The following is a 21986-nucleotide window of genomic DNA, read 5'->3' as shown; positions in this document are numbered from 1 at the left end:
AAGTCATATAAACTTTTCTTCGTCGAAAATACTTAAATATTATGGAACAATAAATCAATAAAATAAAAAGGGCAGTGTTTATAGAGTAATAATTATTTTGAAGCAAACAACCTGACAATCTAAATCACATAAGTAGCATTGATAAATAAAGTAATTCTTTTGTCTTGAGCATCAAAAAACAAATAGTGACAATTCTCTAAATCTTGAGAAATTTAATAATTTTAAAAAAGATATTCAGAAGCATATATCTACATCACAAAAGAAATTGTTAACAAAAACAAATAAATTTAGACTACATCATATTAACTTCATTTATTGGAAAATTACATACTACTGTATATACAAAGAAAAAAATATATATTATATCATCAGAATTATTTTCCTCAAGTACCCGAGGTTAAGGAATATAGTCTCTTACGATAGAAAATTTTACTTCATTAGAATAGTGGTACCTCATATTCCGCTAAACTTCGAACTCACTCAACGACAATAAATCACACGAAATTTTAAAAATTCAAGAAGAAGAAGAGTAGAAGATTAAAAAAATTGTGATAATGAGAGGAAGCCCCTCTATTTATAGTCAACAAAGGGTAGTATGAGCTAGTGTTTTTGTGTCTAATGTGAAAAGTCATGACATTTTCAAGAAGTCACAACCCTTTGGAAAAGAAACACCTTATTAAAAAAGTCACAACTATTTGGAAAAGTCACAACTCTTTTGAAAAGTCACAACTCATTGAAAAATCATAACCCTTTAAAAAAAGTCACAACTTATCATAAAAGTCACAACTCATCGAAAAAAGTCACAACCTAAGTTAGAGATATTATAATAATTTAACATTCAAGTTAGGAGTTCATGCTTTTAAGGTAATATATATATAAATCAACTAATTGATATACTCGAACAATTAATGTCCGCACACTACTTTGTTGTATAGAGTAAGAAGAGGTCATACCAACTTAGTTGAATGTATACAACAACTTCAGACTATAACAATGATCCTAGTGAAAAATAATAATACTAAAGAACTGTCTCATTTTTTCAAGTTTAGTCCGCCTTCACACATTTAAACTATATCCAATCATCTGGACCTCAACAAACAAGTTATCATACGATAATTTACATCAATCATTCATAACAACTTATAATCACATTAAATCTTGAATTCACCTCTTAGCTATTAGATGTGCGAAAGAAAGTAGTAGTAGTTGATTCCCTTATTAGTTGAAGTGTGGAGATTGAAAGCCATAGTGTTGATGAGGCCACCCACGCCTAGAGTTGCATGGACCATTTGGTCGGTAAGATTGGAGTTGATGTTGATGTTAGGGTCCATGTCTCTTTTTCACTTCAAATTAGGAATCGTGCAACATACTTCAAGTACTACTTTTATGTCTTGTGAATGATTATAGGATTAGGCACCCATATTTTCTACATTTTATGACTCATCACTCACCCCATTCCCCTATCTACACTAGAAAATGATATATTTTAATGTTTTTTATATTCCCATACCATTGTTTTTGGCCACGAATATTTAAGTTTCAATGTACTTGTGTTATATTTGACTAGTTGTCCATTATACTATTTTGGGATGCCAATAAGAGGCTAATTAATATTCCATCTGTCCAACAATAGTTGTCCACTATTGACTTTGTATATTTCTTAAGAAACTATAAATAGAAAAATAATTTTACTATATCACTCTTTGCATATAATAAATACAATGTCTTGAAAAATGTAATAGGAAAACGACTACAATTAATGATAACGCTAAATTAAGAACCAAGTGTAAAATTATCCATTGATTTCATAAAGTAGACAAGTATTGTTGAACATCCCAAAATAATATAGTGAACAATTATTATTGGACATACTTGAATATCCCAAAATAGTATAATGGACAACTATTATTGGACGGAAAGAGTATTAATTTTTTATATCAACTTTTAGAACAACATATAATTTGAGTCACGGGAGTAGCAATTTAAACCCAGGGCTTGTCACTTGTATAAATCGTTTTCTTGAATACACAGAGGGAAAAGGACTCCACAGAGCTAGAGAAATATGTTTAAGAATATTTTTTTTATCAATTTTAACTATGTTAAAAGTGATAAATAAAAGTAAAGAAGTTATTTTCAAAATAATGGACATGTAAACGTAAATGGAGGAAGTAAAATGCCAAAAAAAGAAATGGAGCACAGGCCAAGTGGAAATGTGAAGTCTGTTTCATACTCTATTGCTCTTTTATTAGTTTAATAATAGAGTCAACTTGCATTTTTTGTTCACTCCATCTCCCAACTCCATGTCTCAGCATTTTCAAACACTTTATGTTATATTTTTATCAATCTTGAGCATCAATTATTACACATAATTAATTGCATGTGTTCCTCAAAACTCTCTCCACACTTCATTCAATGCTCTTATTTCTTTATTCATATTTGACTTTCCAAGTTTTCACTTATTCATAATAAAAATAAAAAAAACTTCACTCATCTCATTTCAAGCTCGAATCTCGTTCAATTCATAAACACATACAACTTCAATTAATCAAGCTCATCATATTCTTTATTTCATTATCGTATTGATGGATGCAGCAGCATCAGATAAACATATGTCCATTCATGTATCCCAGTTTCTTGTTTCATTCAAAAACCAGCAGAACAACAACATTAGTGTAGCTCATTTAACTCCAATGGGTGCAGTTTCTGAAAACGGCTTCCCAATAATTGGCGTCGCGATGTTAGGAATCATGGCAATAGGATTCTTGCTAGTCAGTTACTACATCTTTGTAACAAAATGCTGTATCAACTGGCAACAATTTGATCCTTTAAGACGCTTCTTCAATACGCATCCACGCCCATATGAAGACCCTTTAATGGCTTATACACCATCAAGAGAAAGCAGAGGACTTGATGAATTGGTAATAAGAGAAATTCCCACTTTTCCATACAGCAAAAACAGAGTTGGTGAAAGAAGTTTTAGAAGATGTGTTGTTTGTTTGAATGAATTTAAAGAAGATGAAATGCTTAGACTTCTTCCAAAATGTAGCCATGCTTTCCATTTGGATTGCATTGATATTTGGCTTCAAAACAATGCTAGTTGCCCTCTTTGCAGAACTAGCATTTCAGGTACAACAACTAAACATCCGATTGATATGATTGTCGCGCCAAATTCATCCCCTCAAGATCCTCATATTCCGCTTCTGAGAAGAAGAAGTGAAATGTTAGGAAGTGAGGAAGATTTCGTAGTGATTGAATTGAGTGGTGAACTTGGAACAGAGGCGCAAAATAGAAGTAACTCTATTAGCAGAAGTACTGACTCGTCGAGTAAATTTGAACAGAGGATTGGTAAGTCGGAGAAAGAACAAACAAGGAAGTATTCAATGATGGGAGATGAATGTATAAATGTAAGAGATAAAGATGCTCTGTTTTCAGTTGAGCCAATAAGAAGATCGTTTTCGATGGATTCAGCAGCAGATCGACATGTTTACTTATCAGTGCAACAGATGATACGTCATAATAGGCAGCTGATCAGTGAGGTGAGAAACAATGGTGAAAGCAGTAGCAGATCGATTCGAAAATCGATCTTTTCATTTGGGCATAGAAGATCCAAGACATCAGTTTTACCTTTTGAAACTTAAATTTTGATCTTTGAATCTGTTTTTTGTTTGTTCATTCTTTGTTGCAACTTTACACAAATATTAACATGGTTTTAGACTTAGGTATAGAATCAATATTTGATAGTTTACCTATTGTAACTGACTGTCACGTCCACAAAGTTCAATTCATCGCAATAGAAGTTCACCAAGTCTTCCTATTTTCTTTAAACTTTTGATAAAATGTTTTATTTGTTATTTTTGTACAAGAATAGGATAGGATAGAATATAAGATATATGAAACATAGCATTATTGAGAAAATTTAAATCATTGTAATTTGTAAAGTCACTATGGTATGGCTAGGTAGCAAAAATAGTTCATTTAATTTTTGTACTAGTTATGATTTTTCATGAGTGAAAATGATTTTGTGTTCCAATTGATTTTCTTATCCTTTTGAGTGGCAAAGAAATGAGATAAGGGTCCAATAATGCCAAGGGACCCATTACACCATCACAAGGGAACATCCAATAAAATTGCAATGAATATTTCTCTGGAGTTAATAATAATATAACAAAAAGATAACATTTTTATATTTATTGAGAGTAAATATATACATAATGTAGTACAATTACCACGTATATGAATTGGTCAAACTTGAAGAGCATAGTACATTTTTCTAGGCACAAACTCATGTGAAGCTGTCTATACAGGAACTTCGTTAACCAACCACGTTACTCACTTCAATCTATTATTAAATGAATTTAACAACATACATTGACGATGAAAAAAAATATTTACGCATTTGAATTATTATGTTGACTAATATAACTATTCTTAAATTGTTTAGCTAAACAACTCTATGTAAAAATGATAAAAGTGGACCTTAATTTGCTTTAGAAAGATTTTTTATTAATCTGTGTGAATGCACTAATAAAGTATTAATTCACAAAAATAAGTCAAACCTCAAGATTCACAATGTACGAAAAGAGTAAAGTAATTCAAAACTCTCTTTCTCCAGTACAATATTTTTTTTATGCAAGATTCTGCGTGTTGCAAATATTTTATGTCACAAATTGCAGAGACAATAAACGAAAATGTAGCATGGTCAATTCCCTGTTTCCATGCCATGTGAGAATATTTTCTTTCGCTTGCACATACTCGTTGTCTGTGTCGTTTCATTCAAGCTCATCTTTCTTCGTCTAATATTAGCAACACCAAAAAGGATACAAAAACTTGCGATTAAAACGAATATTCAAACACATCAATGTGATTTTCAGAACCAAACCAGGACAGAGACCTCAATGTAGAAAAACAACTATTACGACAGATGAAAGTCGCAGACTGATTGATCTCGCAGCTTTAATATCCTTAGTGAAGCTTTATAAGAATAGGTTTGAGTGAAAAGGATGTATCAAACTAACAAAAGGTATTGTTTTATTCCTGAAAGCGAAAGAGCAGATTAATAAACTTACGGAGAACATCATTGATTCAGCATTTTGGTTGCATTTCTTTGCCTTTCAATGGCTGAAACAACAACGTGTTCACTAGAATTAGCCAAAGGCAAGGACTTCATCATATTCCCATCGGATACACCAGAAGCTTTCTTCTTCAGTTGTTCAAGAAGTCGATGAGCTTCTTTAAGTTCATCTACTGCGCTTGGACCATGGCCTTCCCAAGCCTCAATTGCCTTCTCCTGGAAGTTTATAGCAAGCTGATAGCTGAAAAATCCAAAATAACAGGTTAGACATATTTTTAACGCTCAACTAAGAACATCATAAAATTGTAACAAACCGTTCAATTGCCCTTTTCTAATGATAAAGAACTTCTAGTTTCAAGCCTCTTTAGGAGCTTAATAAAGGTATAAATAACGAAACTCACTAGCAACAGTCATTTACACTTAGTTCTCAACAAATATGGTTTCCATAACTAAGGTTTTAGGATAATATATGCAGGTTTAGGTAATTATGTGGTTGAATATGGAAGCATATGTTACAACAACTGAACCTCTGGAAGCATAATTGGTCCTGACACACCTGAAGTTGTGTGAATATAATCACTGTACCCATTTTTACAGTATTCTCAAATTGCATTTTCACAGAGCCTTCTCCAGATTTTGTCTATTTGCTTGTGACAATTTTATTTTTTTTAAATGACAGTCTGTGAAAACATTATGATGACAATTAATCTTGTCCTCAAATTTAGAAGTGTACAGAGAATACGCTAAGTTGCACATCACGTTTCCACCTAAGAGTCTAAGACAGATGCAATAGCAGAAAACACGGAGAAGAATGACAACTATGAATCTAGCCAACAGAATTAACTATAAAGCAATATACAAAGAAAGTCAATATCAGGATCTATCTGTCAATATCTCATCCAAAGTTGTTTATGAGCGCATAGTGGCCCCTCAAAGCCATTGTCTAACTCAAGAAAATTAAAAACCAGAAGTAACTAGATGTTTAAACTTCTAGTGTAGTGGTGATTGAACAGCTGCAAGGACAAACTAATAATCTAATGTACGACAAAAGCGTAGAAATAAAGAAAGATGCTATTGTGTTATAATAAGTAACAAGTTGCAAATAAATTTGGCGCAAAGAGGACCAGTGACCCCAAATGATATTGAGTGGGATGGTTGACTCCAATTAAACTATTAAAGTCTTAATGCCAATTCACTACAGATGGAAATATGTCTACCTTGATACCAGTAGGAAATGCTCAAACACAGGTGGGAATGATTGGTGCAACCTATCGACACCAATTAGATGATGGACGTCATTAATTAATACTTCAGGAATATACGCCAGATCGGGTCTGTGGCAGATTACCAAGAAACATTTGAGCAGTTAATTTCGCGGGTTGGTACACTCACAGTCACAAAAAATTGAACTTTATATCAACGGTCTTACTAATTATATAGCAATTGAGGTTGAGTTGCATAATCCTCCAGATTTAGCTATGGCAATGAGTTTATCCCCATTTTATGAGCGCAAGGAAAAACTCATTTGTTCGCAATTGTTAGATGCTTGCACATCAAAGACAATAGATTTTTCACCTCAACAATATGTCAGATTTGTGAAGAAACTGACCAGATCTGAAATGGAGGAAAGGCGACTTAAGGGACTTTGTTTCAACTGTGATGAACCATTCGCTTGAGGTCATCAGTGCAAGAAGTTTTTCTAGATTGACTCTATATACAATGAGGAAGAATTTGTTAGAAAAGGGGGAACTACTAATATTTTCCACACTTAGCGCTTGAGGGAAAGCGCGCTTTGAAGAGGGGAGTAATGTTAGCACTCCTTTTAGTCTACCAATGTTTTACACATGGAAGATTTAAGGAAATTAAGTTTTTTATTTTTTATTTCTATTTGCAGTAGATTACTACAGCTTTTTTTTTTTGAAAATGGTAACGATGTATTATATCACAAAAGTACATGGGTTGTACTCAAACCTTATATACAGATGCACTCTAGACACTCCTACTCTATTTCTATATTGAGTCTAGAACATCAACTATAGAGACAGTGTCATTTGAGTATAATTGATTACACCAAAAACATAACAACAAAATGCAGTTTAGTTTAACATCCTGCACACTATTTTCTATGCCTTCAAAACATCTGGAATTCCTTTCTTTCCAGATTGCCCACCATATTGAAGCAGGGATAATTCTCCATCTAGTTCTGTCTTTTGCAAGGGCACCTGCCTCCTCCCAGCTGTACAAGGCCTCAGTAACTCTCCTAGGCATAGTCCAGGATATGCCTTTAAGGCTCAAGAAAATCCTCCAAAGCTGCCGGGTGTATTTGCAGTGTAGAAATAGATGGTTTACAGTTTCTAAGGTTTCCCCACATAGGAAACACCTAGAGCATAAGGTTATCCCCCTTTTCATTACATTATCCTGAGTCAGGGCAGCTTCCTTAGCTAGCAGCCAAATAAAGCATGAGACTTTGTGTGGGATTCTACACTTCCATACTTGTTTCCAAGGCCAGATGGGACTCTGCTGGCTTGATTCATCCATCAGCCTGTAAGCTGAATGCACTTTGAACTCTCCTCTATTGTTGCCTTTCCACCAAAGCATATCCTCATATGCCTGAAGTCCAGTAAAATGTCCAACCAACTTGAGGAATTCTGCCAACCTCATCACTTCCCAGTCATTTGGTTCTCTCCTGAAGATGAAATTCCACCCTTGTGGTGTCCATAGTTCTGCAATAGTTCTTTGTTGGAACATTGCCAGATTGTAAATATCAGGGAAAAGAGTTTCCAGGTTACCTTTCTCATGCCATTCATCCTTCCAGAATTTGATTTTGTTCCCATTCCCCACTTTCATCTTGAATTTGGGTTTAACTTCCTCCCATAATGCTCTTATGGATCTCCATAAACTGATCCCATAAGGTGTGGTCACAATCTTAGTCATCCAACTATCTTGATTCTCATATTTGGCACCTATCACTCTTCTCCAAAGTGTTTGGTTTTCATTTGAGTATTTGCACAACCACTTCATTAAGAGTGCTTTGCCATGTAGCTCCATATTCTTTATTCCCAGACCACCATTCTTCTTTCCAGTTGTCACTGCATTCCATTTTACTAGATGAAAACCTCTATTCTCTTTGTTTCCTTGCCACAAGAACTTCCTTCTTATGCTGTCTAGTCTTTTAGTGATCCCTGGTGGGATGGGAAATAGAGACAGCATGTAAGTTGGGAGAGCATCTAGGACTGAGTTTATGAGGGTCAGTCTACCCCCTCTTGACAAGTACTGAGTTTTCCATCTGGCCAGCTTCTTCTCACACTTCTCTATCACACCATTCCAAATTTCTAAGGACTTGGATTTTGCTCCCAATGGCATACCCAAATATGTTGTAGGTAGAGTACCTACTTCACCCCCTAGAATTGAAGCTAACAATTCTATGTTGTTGACCTCATTGATAGTATACATAGAACTTTTAATCCAGTTAATGTGCAACCCGGATACCCCTTCAAACAGCACCAGGATCACCCTTAAGTATTTCAGTTGGTCTTCCTCAGCTCCACAAAAAATCAATGTATCATCTGCATACTGAAGATGTGTCACCTCCAAGCTTTCTGTATTTTCTCTAGCCACATCAAAACCTTTTATCCATCCTCTCATATTTGCTGTCTTGAGCATATTATTCAGCCCCTCCATAGTAATTAAGAACAAGAAAGGGGACAATGGATCACCCTGCCTGAGTCCTCTTTGAGTTTGAAAAAACCCTGCAGGGGACCCATTAATCAGAACAGAGAAGCTAACTGTAGAAATGCAAAAGCTAATCCAGTTCAACCATTTTTGTCCAAATCCCATCATCTCTAAAATCTTCAGAAGGTACTTCCAATTCACATGATCATATGCTTTTTCTATGTCCAGCTTGCATAGAATGCCAGGTTTCTTCTGCTTATTCCTGGAATCTACAGCTTCATTAGCAATCAACACTGCATCCATAATTTGTCTTACTTCTATAAAAGTCATTTGTTGCGAGTCCACCAGTCTATCTATTACACCTTTCAGCCTTTCAGTGAGAACTTTGGAAAGTATTTTGTAAATACTCCCTATGAGGCTAATTGGTCTGTAGTCCCTTAACTCATTGGCTCCTTTTTTCTTTGGAATGAGTGCAATGAAGGTAGCGTTGAAACTCTTCTCGAAGACTTCTTGCTCATAAAAGTTTTGAAATGTGTCCATGATGTCTTTCTTCAGTACATCCCAACACTTGATGAAGAAACCCATTGTGTACCCATCTGGACCAGGAGCCTTATCGGCTGCACATAGCTTTAGGCAATTTAGAACTTCATTCTCCTCGAATCTGCCTTGCAGGGACATTTTTTCCTCTTCAGTCAACATTGGGCATTCAACATTATTATAAGAAGGTCTCCATTGATGTGTTTCTCTATACAGGTTCTTATAATATGCTATTATCTCCCCTTCAATTCTGCTTTTCTCTTGAGTAACCTCTCCTTGTATCATGAGTTGATCTATATTGTTATATCTCCTGTGAGCATTTGCCATTTTGTGGAAGAATTTGGTGTTCTTGTCTCCCTCCTTCAACCATAGTACTCTTGATTTCTGTCTCCATGAAACTTCCTCTTTCTTGACTAGCTCTTCATACTCAAGTAAGATTGCAGCCTTTTTTGTCGTTTCCTCCACAGTGAGAGTTCTATTTACCCTTTCTGTATCTAATTCTGCTAACTGCTCTAACAATCTCCTTCTTTGACTGCCCAGATTTCCACCCTCTTCTTGTTTCCATTCCTTTAGCTTAAGTTTCAGTGCTTTAAGTTTGCATGCCAAAACATAATCAGGTCTTCCTGTGTAACTGAAGGAGCTCTAATACTTCAGGAATAATTTTGAACAAATCTCCTCCACTGATCAAATTTCCTGGACAGAAAAGGTTTTGTTTGACTTTTCCATTTTTCTTAAGTTCATTTTCCTTTTCAGACGTATATAACTCTATTGACAAAAAAAAAGAGCACTCCAAATGTAGGGTAATCAAAAAGGCTTTTGCATGCATAACAGCTTTCTTCAAACAAAAGAACTTAGATTACATAGTTTGTTTATCTAACCAATACATGGGTATCCTTTCTGTAGTATCCAAATATAAATCACTTCGCTTGATGTTGATCTATTGTCCTAAGATCAATCAGTAAATAATCATTTCCCAATCTCAAACCTAGTTGGGACTGGCTGCATAATCCTCTGTGTCCATTCCGGTTTGTTCAGAATTATTTCATTCCAAATTCCAATACTAGTACAGGATTGGTTAGGCAAAATAGGAGTTCCCTAAAAAGACTAAAATCAGAGGTTCTTTAGTTTATGCTGCTAATACTCTTATTATCTACAGTGCAGAAGTGAAAAAATTATAACACTGAAGGGTCATTTTGATTTCATTCGAGGATTTGGGATACATATAAATGTTAGAAAGTGTTCTTTGTTTCAAACAAACGAGTTAAGAAACAAACAGGAATTAGCACACTTTGGGTTGTAGAGTTGGAGAAATACAAAAAGTATGCTTGGACCTTCCTTTGGGAGGAAAAAAATCAGGTGGAACCTGATATGCAAGGTGTGATTGAAAAGTTTGAAAAGGGACTTCCAATCTTAAAGAAACAATATGTATCTATAGCAATCATGCCAGCCCTAATATTCTCTTGGATAGCATTCACACATTTATAGTGTCCATGTTCCCGATGCCTGCATACGGTGAGAAACATTGAACAGAATAAGGAGCAGCTTCCTAAGGGAAGGAAATTCTGATCCACTCGGTGAAACTATCTATCGTAATAGCACCACAAGAGAGGGGAACTTAGAAGTATTTAAAAAAAACTCTACGGAATAAATGCATGTTGTTCAAACGGTAATGAAGATCCAGTAGAGAAGAAGCCCTCTGGAGAAAGGTACTCGGAGCAAAACATGGGATGCACAGCCATTGGATTACCAGGACAATAACCCTAGCATATCACTTTGCTCTTTGGAAGAGCATAAGGAGCTTATGGCATGAATTCCAAACACTGGTAAAACTCAATATTTCAATTGTGTCAAGTCACTAGCCAAGATGGATAAGTACAAGTTTTGGTGTTGTTTCCATCTATTATCCTCCTTTACATATCTCCATCTAATAAAATATTAGGGATTCATACCAACCATGAATGATTCTTATAGATAATTGATCAAATCTATTGGAAGTAAGCTGTCTCAACATGATCAAACTGAGGAGATGTTTTGCCACTGTCACAGCATAACAGCAGTCCAATAATCTCTATGAAGAAAAGAGAAACTCCAAAAGTTGGTATCGATATACTTCCAACGAGGAAGAATATGAGGCAGTGCATACACCCAGCCCAAAGTACATTTATATAACTGGAACACTAGTTTTCAACAAAATGTGTGGCAGCACAAGGGAACATATATAGCATGCAGAAGTTTGGCATATGAAATAACATGTCAGATAAGCAACGGATACTGAAGGCTACTAAGAGGAGTACCTATTCCCTTGACATATTAATAAGAATTATATGAGGAATACATGGAAACAAAAATGAATCATATAAGATACAGATCAACAAATTCAAGAGGCAAGATGAAATAAGAACGGCAGAAAGGTAATCTCACGAATCAACTTAAAAAGTTAAACTTTTTGTTTCAATAAATGTTGCATGGGCACATTCAAACATACATGATACAGGTTGTGTGCAAGTATTGGATATGAATACATGCAGTTTGTGCTAATTTTATTATATTTACCTACACCTGCCTAATAGGCCCATTTTAACCGGTACATCAAAGACAAATGAAGAATTCATATAACACATATTTCAATTGCTCATATGGTGTACTTTTTTTTTTTTTTTTGATAACCGAGAAATCCATCTATGACCCGCCCTTTGGACCAATCACAGCCTTCTAAACTCGGTGGATAATGGGCCCGCCCCTCTACCCTTCTCCACTTAAATACCGGGCTTCGCTTTGCATGGTGTGGGGCTTGAACCTGCGACCTAAGCCACAAATCCTCCACCTTTTGCCACTTGAGATAGGCCTTGGGGGCATGCATACAAAGAGAAAAATGCACACTAACAATGACAATATAACTTATAGAAAAGATTGAATTTCTCACCTCCCCATAGCAGCATATGCTTTTGAAAGGTTTTGGCATGCTTCAATTGTATCTGTATGATGAGGACCAAGAGAAACATCCATGATATCCTTGGCATATGCAAAAACCTGGGCAGCAGATTGTGGTCTATCTAATTCCAAATATGCTGCACCCAAATTATTGTATACATAACCTTGATAACCGAGAAATCCGTCTGTGACCCGCCCTTTGGACCAATCACAGCCTTCTAAACTCGGTGGATAATGGGCCCGCCCCTCTACCCTTCTCCACTTAAATACCGGGCTTCGCTTTGCATGGTGTGGGGCTTGAACCTGCGACCTAAGCCACAAATCCTCCACCTTTTGCCACTTGAGATAGGCCTTGGGGGCATGCATACAAAGAGAAAAATGCACACTAACAATGACAATATAACTTATAGAAAAGATTGAATTTCTCACCTCCCCATAGCAGCATATGCTTTTGAAAGGTTTTGGCATGCTTCAATTGTATCTGTATGATGAGGACCAAGAGAAACATCCATGATATCCTTGGCATATGCAAAAACCTGGGCAGCAGATTGTGGTCTATCTAATTCCAAATATGCTGCACCCAAATTATTGTATACATAACCAACTGCATAATGTTTTGATCCAAAGCTTTCTTTCAGCCTCTCCGCTGCATCCTCCAAGAAAGGAATAGCATGCTGCACTCCACCAGTTAAGAGAAGTAACCAGCCAACTCGTGCTGAAACACTTCCAACTGAATGTTGTTCCTGAGGTAGCTTTTCAAGCATTGCCAGTGTTCTCTTTAATAGTAATATAGCAGCTTCAAACTTATCCATTGTCTCATACAGCATAGAAATTTCCATGTATGCCTCAGAAACTTCAACAGGGGACGTTTTTTCTTTCTTTCCTAGGATCCCAGATGCAATTTCAAGGCACTTCTCTGCATCCGTGAACTTCTCCTGATTGCATAATGCTTTTGCCATGGAGATAAAGACCATAGCTCTATCCTCACTCTCTCTTCCAGTCTGCTGAACAACAACCTTCAAAGTATTAATGGCCTCATCATATCTCCCCAAGGCTATTTGCATGTTGGCTGCATCGATCTCAGCACGAAGCAAATCAGTGTCAAGACCCCAGTTCTTCAAAACTTTCTGGGATAATTGATTTTGTTCCAATGCCTTCTCATGTTCTTCTAACCCAGTATAAATAACCCCTAGAAGCCTCCTATCATGTGCAACCTCTACAGAGTTTTGCCCTAGTTGTGCCTTGTGTATGTCCAAGGCCTTCAAACAAAATGGTAGAGCCTCTTTAAAATGCAATATGGCAACATAAGCCTCCGCGACATCCCTATTAGCTTTTCCAAGTTCTTTACTATCTCTTTCCAGAGTCATCTCTTTCAACTCCAAAGACTTCCTAAGATTAGCCAGGGCCTCTTCTCTCCTCCCCATAGCCGTTTTCGTATTACACAATTCAAGCTGAACAGCATGAAGAATAGGCCTAACATCCTCATCACTACAAGAACCATCCTTAACTAATTTATCCAGAACCCTATTAGCCCTATTAAGATACCCCAAACTATCATTAAATCTTTTCAAACTATAACAAGTAGAACCCAACAATTGCAAAGTCATAGCAAGAGGCAAAGACAATTTATCATCTCTATCCAATATATTCAAAGCTCTATTAGCAAAAGACAGAGCCTTTTCAGGATCCTCACCTTCTTGGTCAAGTTTGAGACCTATTCTTAAACATGGCAAACCAAGTTCCCTCTCATCAAAACTTACGTCCATTTTTTGAAAAACCTGAATCATTTCTTGAATAGTCTTTGCTGAATCAAAAGCCTCTTCAAGTAGTGATCTTTCTTTAATCTTTCTCTGTCTTGAAGATAACTGAGATGGGTTTTGCTCCACAAGTGTGTTGAAAGTTTGGAATTGTTGGGTTTTGAAATTGGAGAAATGTAAAGATTGAATCTTGCTGCAAGATTTGAGATGGGTATTTGATGATTGAGGAGAAATTTGTTGATTTCCATTGATGGGGTTGATGCTGGTGCTAGGGAGAGAAGAAAAGTGGGAGATGAAGTCTTTAGAAATGAGAGAGAATGAAGTTTTGGTGTACTCCTGGAGATGTGGAACAGCAAAAGATGAGACTTTTCTCATGGTGATATTTCAAGATTGGAACCTAGCTAATAGTATTTTGGTTTTGTTAAACCCTGCAAAACCCTTGGGTCCAAGGTTGTTCAATCCCTCATCGCTTCATTTTTAATAAAGAAGATGTTTTTCCCTTTTTTTTCACTCGGGTAAAAGGTCAAAAATGTCCCTGGAAATAGAAGACTAGTTTAGGGTGACATCTATCAAATAGGACCAAGAACAAAGTATTACCATACCCTCGGAAGAAAGTAGTGTGACTGTTATGAATGTTGCATTCGAAGACGTGTACCAGAAGTCTTTGTCAATTCCTATCAGCATGGTGCATCTCTTATTAGAGGGACATGAAAAGTGGAGACTTTGACGGTAGAAATCAATTGACAAACATGTTTTTTTTAGGAAGAGAATTTAGTAGGGGTGTGCAAAAATCGAACCGACCAATAAATCGAACCGAAAAAATGTTATTGAGCTATTGTTTTTGGGTAATTGGGTTTTTAATGGGTTCATAAAAAAAGTTATTGGATTATTGGCTCGGTTTTGGTTTTTACTATTGGGTTATTGGGTAACCCAATAACCCAATAAGACGGTATTAATTTACTACTTTACCATTCCTAAATTTTAAATATTAATAATTTAATATATAACTAGACATTATAATTACATCAAATTAGTAGTACTCTGCCACTTCACACTAGGCCGCTATACTAGTCTTTACTGTTTAGTCAAAACCTAATGACTAAAGTAAGGGTTAGCAATTGTAGTTATTTGATTTTAGTTTTAGTTTTAGTCTTGTTGGATTATTTGATTTTAGTTTTCGTTTGTAACGGTAGATTGTAGCTTTTGCAAGTTTGTAAAGGTCTGTAATTTGATTAACATCAGAAATTTCATACTATGTTTTGGCGGTGATATGTAATTATAGCCTTCGTACTATATTTTCTCTTATTGATGCAATTTCTCATTATTTTTCTTGTTTCACTACATCAAAGCATTTAGAGAAGTGAGAAGTCATTTACATATTTTATGGAGATTTTCTTATTGGGTAAATCGATAATGGCAAAAATTGATAACCCGTAAACCGATAAATCAAACCGATAATACATAAAACCGAACTGAATTGACCGATGCACACCCCTAAAATTCAGGATGAATGTTTTTTTCATTTGCTATGTGTTGACTAGATACGTACTCATGTGATCAATCGATGGACGGAAGAATTGTAAGTCTTAGGGCTCAATAGGTGCTAGGGATAATGAATAACTAGTCTCGAAATTAATTTTATAATGAATTCATTCCATGTTTGATTGGGATACTTATTTTGAAATTAATTATTTTGGGATTGTCGTGTTATTTTTTTCCCACATTGAAGTTGGGATAACAATCCGGAAATAGCTAATTCCGGAAGAACTAGCTCTTGAATGGATTTATGAAAATTGGCATTTAGTAGGGATCTTCTCTTATGGTAAAGCCTTGTTTAATTTCTCCCTTTAGTTTACATATCATGACTTGATACTGTATTTGCGTCACAACTGGAACTGATCAACGGGGTTTGTTTAATTAGATTGATAATTCAATACATTGATCCACAGTGCAACATTGGATGTAGAAGTTGTGTTTGGTACAGTTGAATTATCAATTAACTAGACTTAAGCTTGCTAGCAAAGTAAGGCTAATGAGTACTATTAATTTTGTAAGATTTGAACCTAAAGTTCTTGTTAGAGTCCTCAGGTCAGAGGTGCATTCCAGATTTATATTTAATGCGTTCAACTTTTGATAATTTTAGTATTGTAGTACTTATTATACTGTTAAATTATGGGTTCAAATGTAATATTTCTTGACATTTTAGTATGTTTTTACCTCTATACTTATACAGTTATACTCTATGTCGAAAGTTATGAGTTCAGATGAACCTGTAGTTAAAGGGATATATCTATCCCCCTCCTTGAGCTTCGTCGGTACTCCTTGTGTATTTTACCTTTATATTTTATACTTTGTGTTGAAAGTTATGAGTTCAAATGAACCCGTGATCAAAAGGTTATATTTGCCCCTCCTTGAGCTTCGTCGGTACTCCTCGTGTATTTTACCATGTGTTTACCTTTATATTTATACTTCGTATCGAAAGTTATGAGTTCAAATGAATCTATAGTGAAAAGGTTATATCTTCCCCTCCTTAAGCTTCATTGGTAGTCCTTGTATATCGATTAGCCTAGAGTCATTTCTTGCTGAGTTATGTATGACATTTTTGCTATTTTCCTTGACAATAGCTTATAGAAAGAATGTGCAAAATTAAAGATATAGTAGATATAATAAGATCCTTTAATAAATTATCAATGTTCTCATCTCCATTTATAAAATATCATGATTCTAGTTAAAAGAAAGCATCTTTCTAGGTACACAGCTTTGTTAGGAAGTTCCAATTGGTTGTCATTTTGCAGAATCTAAGTTTCTGTCTTGCATTGTTTTAACAAGGTTTTTCTTGAGTTTTTCACCCATATTTCCCATCTTAATTAAATCCATTTGGTGCCAAAGTAGATTGAATATGACCATATACACCCCATCCAGTTGCTGAGTCAGAATTTTCAATAAAGGTTCAAAATATAAAAAAGTAAACACGTGAAGAAGTCAAAGGGGTTCAACATATATATAAAACATAATTTTAACCAAATATAAATAGTGTAATTTTCTATTGAGGGAGATTTAAATGAACCCCTTGATCCTACCCGGCTCTGTTCTTGCCTCCATTATTAGGCTAGAATAAGTTAAAGGGCTACTACTATAACCAATCATATGAGCTGGATCTTGGAAAAAAATCCATTTTTTAAAGCACAAGAAAATATTTTTGGACTGAGGTTAATTAGAGTGACATCAAATTTGGATATATGATATGTTAACAAGAGTGATTATGTAGACATAAAAAGAGGTAATTAAGAGATTGAAAAGTGAATTAGAGATGAGGCAAAGGGATTTACAAGAGTTTAGGACACCTCAACATCCATCTTTAGGTAGAAATAATTGGGGTGGTGCTTCTCCTTTATTAGCAAGAAATGTACCTGAAGAGTCTCTTGAGCAAAGGTACGTTAGGCTGAATACTATAAGGACTAGAGATGAAGTTTTTTTGGAGCTGGAAAATGACAACTTTTTAAACATGTTGAATGCTGAGGCCTCGAAATACGAGTCCCCTGCATCCAAAGGTAAGTTTTGGAAGCTAATATGGCGACCACGACATAAGCTGAATATAGTACGACCATCATCTTCTTGCTCGAGCTCATCTCTAGGTAGTAGTTTGAAGAAAAAGAAAGTATTTAAAAGATTAGACCCCAAGAATAGATGGCCTAATGGCTGGTGTTGATATGGTGAACTTGTTGCTTTCCTATTGAATAATACTCTAGTTTTTTCAAATATATGTGTTGGTTTTGTCATTGTTATGGCTTTTGTTTGTTTTTTACCCTTTGTTAGGTTAAGGAGTGTCACGTGATACTGTTTCGTTTGAGGCACAATCAACCAAAACCATTCGCTATAACTTCAAAATTGCATTTATGGATTTTGTATTTGTATTGTAAGTATATTAATTTTACCCTTTTATTACACTGTTGAAGTTCATTGGCACTAAACACTAATGCACGGTCACATATATGGAACGAGAGATAATTTGTGTGTAATCAGATTACAAAGTATAAGCAATCTACCCAAAAGTAACAATAGAAACATTTATGGATAAAAACTGACACCAAGGGCATTATTAGATCAAAGTATTGACTGTTAAAGTATTTTTGGATCAAACTATTGATGGATGATTTTTTGTTTAATTTCACATAGTTTAAAGACATTTTTTACCATTATATTTTCTAGATTTTTGTTTAATTCCACATAGTTTAAAGGGTATTGATTTAATTAACAATGTATCAAGTTTGTCATTAACCAAATACATATTAGATATATTGCTCTTTTTTTATAAACACAATATATCTAATATGCATTTGGTTAAAAATAATATATTGTTTTTTTAAAATAATATTTTTAAATTATAGCTATTTTTCATAAATAAGTTACTAGTTTTGATTAGTTCCATAATATTTCCTTAAATAATATGTGGATTAAAATTATAAAATGACCAAACTAATCCTCAAAAATAGTTTTAAAGTATACCTTATATACTACATGTAATACATCAAACTAAATATCCAATAAAAAATAATCTCATATTGTATAATTCAATCATAACTATTTTTTGCGTAATTTATCGATATGAGAACTCCTCTTTTAAAACAAATGAATAAGTTTAATTTAAAGTAAATAATATCACGCCATATTAATTAAATTGTTTTAATCCAATAATATTATTTAAAATCTTAAAAAGTAAAACAAAAGAAGAAGAAATAAAAGAAACACGTAGTATAGGCTTATAGCTAGTTATAAATAAAAACGTAATTCAAAAGTGCATGTCATGATCAAAATTGAACATTGGTCCACATGTTGGTACTGTTCCTTTTCTAGGTTGTCATTATAACAATTGTCACTTTGCTTGTAAAGTAAAATTAAATTAAACTCATAATCAATCATAAGCTTTCTACGATCAACATATATATATACTGCTTTGAAGATCCACATGAAAATTTAAAAATGCCTTTTCGAAAAAAGAAAAAAAAATCGCAGGTTGCCCTACTGTTCTGTTCATTTTACGGAGGAAAATATTTTTTAATTTTTTTATATTTGGTTCGTTAAATTTTTCTGAATTAATTTTAAAAATAAATTAAGTTACTTCTAATTGAAAAAAAATGATTTTGTCAGTGGAAGTACAAAAAACAAATTCTTCAGCAAATGGCATTTTACATAGATTGTCTTCTTTCTACTCGCCAATACACTTCATCTTTATTTCACTCACTCTTTTGATTACGTATAAATATTTTAGAATATTTTTTCATAGCGATATTGTTTTGAATGGAAGATTCTTTTGACAAAAAAATAACTAGTCTCTCGTTCACTTTTATTTGTCATGTTGCGCTTTTCAAAAGTCAATTTGACTAATTTTTAAAGTTAAATTAGATTACATTAATTCGATATTTTAAACAAAAAATTTAGATATTCAAAAACTATACGAAAAGTACTATAAAGTGCAAAAAAAATTTGCATATCAATATGATGAAAAAATACATCATAAAATGTTAGTCAAAATTTTTATAGTTTGACTCTAAAAAGGGAAACTATGACAATTAAAAGTGGACGGAGATAGTAACCAATTTTCAATTTATTACTCCTTCCGTCAAATATTAGTTGATATCTTACTAAAAATAGTTGTCTCATATTAGTTGTTCACCTTACTAAATCAAGAAAGCATTAATTAAATTATTCTTATATTATCCTTGCAATTAATTCTTTTTGAAAGCATTTGTTTGTAAAATTCCCCAAGGAGTTTTTTAAGGTGTGAACTAGTTAAATTATCTTTTTATTTATGATTTCTTAATATATGCAAAAAAAGAAAAAAAAAATCAACCAATATGAGACGGACGAAGTATTATTTAATCAAAACATACCACCTTTATTAATAGTCTCAACATTTCTATCTAAACACGTAATTATTTATTTATAAAATCAATGTAACACTTAAAAATATGATTCAACACTTATTAACTATTTTCAATTAATCCAAATGGTCTCTAAATCTAAAAATGTAAAATTTTCAAAACAAGTGGTAACATAACATGATTTAAAATCTTGAACTTAATTAATCATTTACTAATGCAAGCAACAATATAATTGCTTAAGAATTGAGATTAATTAACATATGTAAAATGGGAAAGGAAAAAAAGGGCCTGAGAAAATTGACTTGACAAACATAAAGATCAAAGAATTACTCATGACAAAGATGACTAAATAGTCACTGTCTAAGATTTCATGCTATTAAAAAGCATAGCTTCAGAATCTAGTTGAGATGATTTTGGTTCCCAATTTACTAATATAATTGAGTGCATGAGAAATAATAAAAAGCAAAATTATTGCAAGAATGATCAAAATATAAGATGGTCTACCATATCTAAGTGCAAAATGACATTAAAAACTAGCCATACCAACCCTTAATTTGTTTATTATCATGTGCACCGTTACATAATGCTTATCTCATTTATGGACAATTGATGAAAGACCACATCATGAATAGAGACATAACAAATTGATAAAATTGGGGCAAAGGGGCATCATTCTTCTTTGTGTCTTTGTACTCAATCATCTTATAACAGTCCGTGTCAGCATAAACACAATATATATTACATACTTTCTTATTTTATATAATATAGATGAAATTTAGAGAATAAATCAAAATTGTGTATTGAATTTAAGTTATATATATTTAATGATTGTGAATTTTCTTGTATGATTAGTGTAATTTTGATTTGATATTATTGTATGTTATATTTCTTAGGTTATCGATTAATAGTGGTCATTATAGTCATTTACTTAATTTAATTTTACAAATATTTTCTTGGGTTGATTATATATTTATATGCATTCTCCCGATTAAAAGTGATTTTATAAGTTCAACTTAGTATACATAAGTGAAATATTAGAGTATATTTACTATATGTAAAGGCAGCGTTAAAATTTTAATTAAATTTTGTGAGTTTTGGATTATAAAAATGACATCTTACTGAATTCTTGATAAATTATTTATATATTACATAAATTTTAAAATATAAATATAAAATTTTGATCAAAATTACTAAATTAATTATATCGAACTCATACACGATTATAGTTCCGTCTATATAAATTGATCGGCTCTTGATATTCGCAGGAGGAAATTAGAATATTAGACCATTATATATTCTTGTCCTTTCCCCCTTAGATATAACTCAATTCATTCTCAAATGACAACTAGCTCATAAATTCCGTTGAGGATATTCAAAATTTAATATATACGTATGAAAAATAATTTTTAACTTATATAGTTTATATAATTTTTTACATATATAGTACTATAATTTTTTGACAAAAAATATTTGATTGACCGTCCTTCCCTACGTGTGGCTACGCCTAATTGGCTAGATATACCTTAGTAGGTTTGAAGTTCAAGTCCAATAATCTGAGTATAGTGGAGCATTCATGCCTATCAACGATAGTATTGACTATGAACAATATCATATATTTAATTGCGTGTAATGTGCCCTATAGATGATTTGAAGTCCTATGATATATCTTATATTAAAAAAATATATCTTACTTAGTGGAGAATTCATGCCTTGGACTCTATAAGGTAGTTGAAATTTTTTTTGACAAAAGAACAATGATTTCATGCATTAAAGGAATTCTTTCTTGAATAACATTGTTAATAGTAACCCCAAGATTAAAGTTTTTGATAAAAAGTTACCCCATTCTTTCCTTTTTATTTATTTACTTTTAGCCTTTTGCACACCTATTAAAAAAGTTATTTTGGAATTTGAATTAAAAATGCTATTGTCTATATTAAATTTAGGGAAATTTTGTAATTATACGATTTAATATAACATAATCTCTAAAATATCTCTATCATTTGAATTAATAAAAAAAAATCTCTTTTTTCCTTCTCTCTCTTAACATCCGGATACATTACTTCACCTCTATCAAATATAGTACAACTTTGTTTGTCTACAATGTATTTGATACACATATTATTGTTGATATATAAT

General features: G+C 33.4%; 2 protein-coding genes across 4 annotated transcripts; one reads left to right on the top strand and one right to left on the bottom strand.

Moving 5' to 3' along the window:
- The first annotated feature begins 2406 nt into the window (after positions 1-2406).
- On the top strand, positions 2407-3800 carry LOC102605310 (RING-H2 finger protein ATL16-like). Its single transcript, XM_006351628.2, has one exon. It carries the CDS (start codon positions 2583-2585, stop codon positions 3636-3638), a length of 1056 nt encoding a protein of 351 aa, XP_006351690.1. The 5' UTR covers positions 2407-2582; the 3' UTR covers positions 3639-3800.
- A 788-nt stretch (positions 3801-4588) lies between these two features.
- LOC102589460 (uncharacterized) lies at positions 4589-14464 on the bottom strand. Of its 3 annotated transcripts, XM_015310580.1 has the most exons (4): positions 12813-14464; positions 12204-12375; positions 5067-5312; positions 4589-4793 (listed from the first exon to the last, which is right to left on the bottom strand). In XM_015310580.1, exons 1-3 carry the CDS (start codon positions 14341-14343, stop codon positions 5075-5077), a joined length of 1941 nt encoding a protein of 646 aa, XP_015166066.1. In that variant the 5' UTR covers positions 14344-14464; the 3' UTR covers positions 4589-4793; positions 5067-5074. The 3 variants fall into 3 exon arrangements, with proteins under 3 accessions (XP_015166066.1, XP_006351647.1, XP_006351646.1); XM_006351585.2 differs by lacking the exon at positions 4589-4793 and having other exon boundaries at positions 4819-5312; positions 12813-14463; XM_006351584.2 differs by lacking the exons at positions 4589-4793; positions 12204-12375 and having other exon boundaries at positions 4819-5312; positions 12641-14464.
- Between the last annotated feature and the right edge of the window lie 7522 nt (positions 14465-21986).

This window comes from Solanum tuberosum, unplaced genomic scaffold (assembly GCF_000226075.1).
Source record: "Solanum tuberosum cultivar DM 1-3 516 R44 unplaced genomic scaffold, SolTub_3.0 scf00130, whole genome shotgun sequence".
Classification (NCBI taxonomy): domain Eukaryota; kingdom Viridiplantae; phylum Streptophyta; class Magnoliopsida; order Solanales; family Solanaceae; genus Solanum; species Solanum tuberosum.
This window is presented reverse-complemented; position numbering and strand designations above follow the sequence as displayed.

What these genes read in the sequence shown, in the direction of transcription:
- LOC102605310 (XM_006351628.2), top strand. Translation starts at nt 2,583, where the DNA reads ATGGATGCAGCAGCATCAGATAAACATATGTCCATTCATGTATCCCAG.
- LOC102589460 (XM_015310580.1), bottom strand. Translation starts at nt 14,343, where the DNA reads ATGAGAAAAGTCTCATCTTTTGCTGTTCCACATCTCCAGGAGTACACC. An exon ending in ATCAAAACATTATGCAGTTG is followed by an intron (nt 12,376 to 12,812) that starts GTTATGTATACA and finishes TCGGTTATCAAG; the next exon opens with GTTATGTATACAATAATTTG. An exon ending in GCATATGCTGCTATGGGGAG is followed by an intron (nt 5,313 to 12,203) that starts GTGAGAAATTCA and finishes TGGATTTTTCAG; the next exon opens with CTATCAGCTTGCTATAAACT.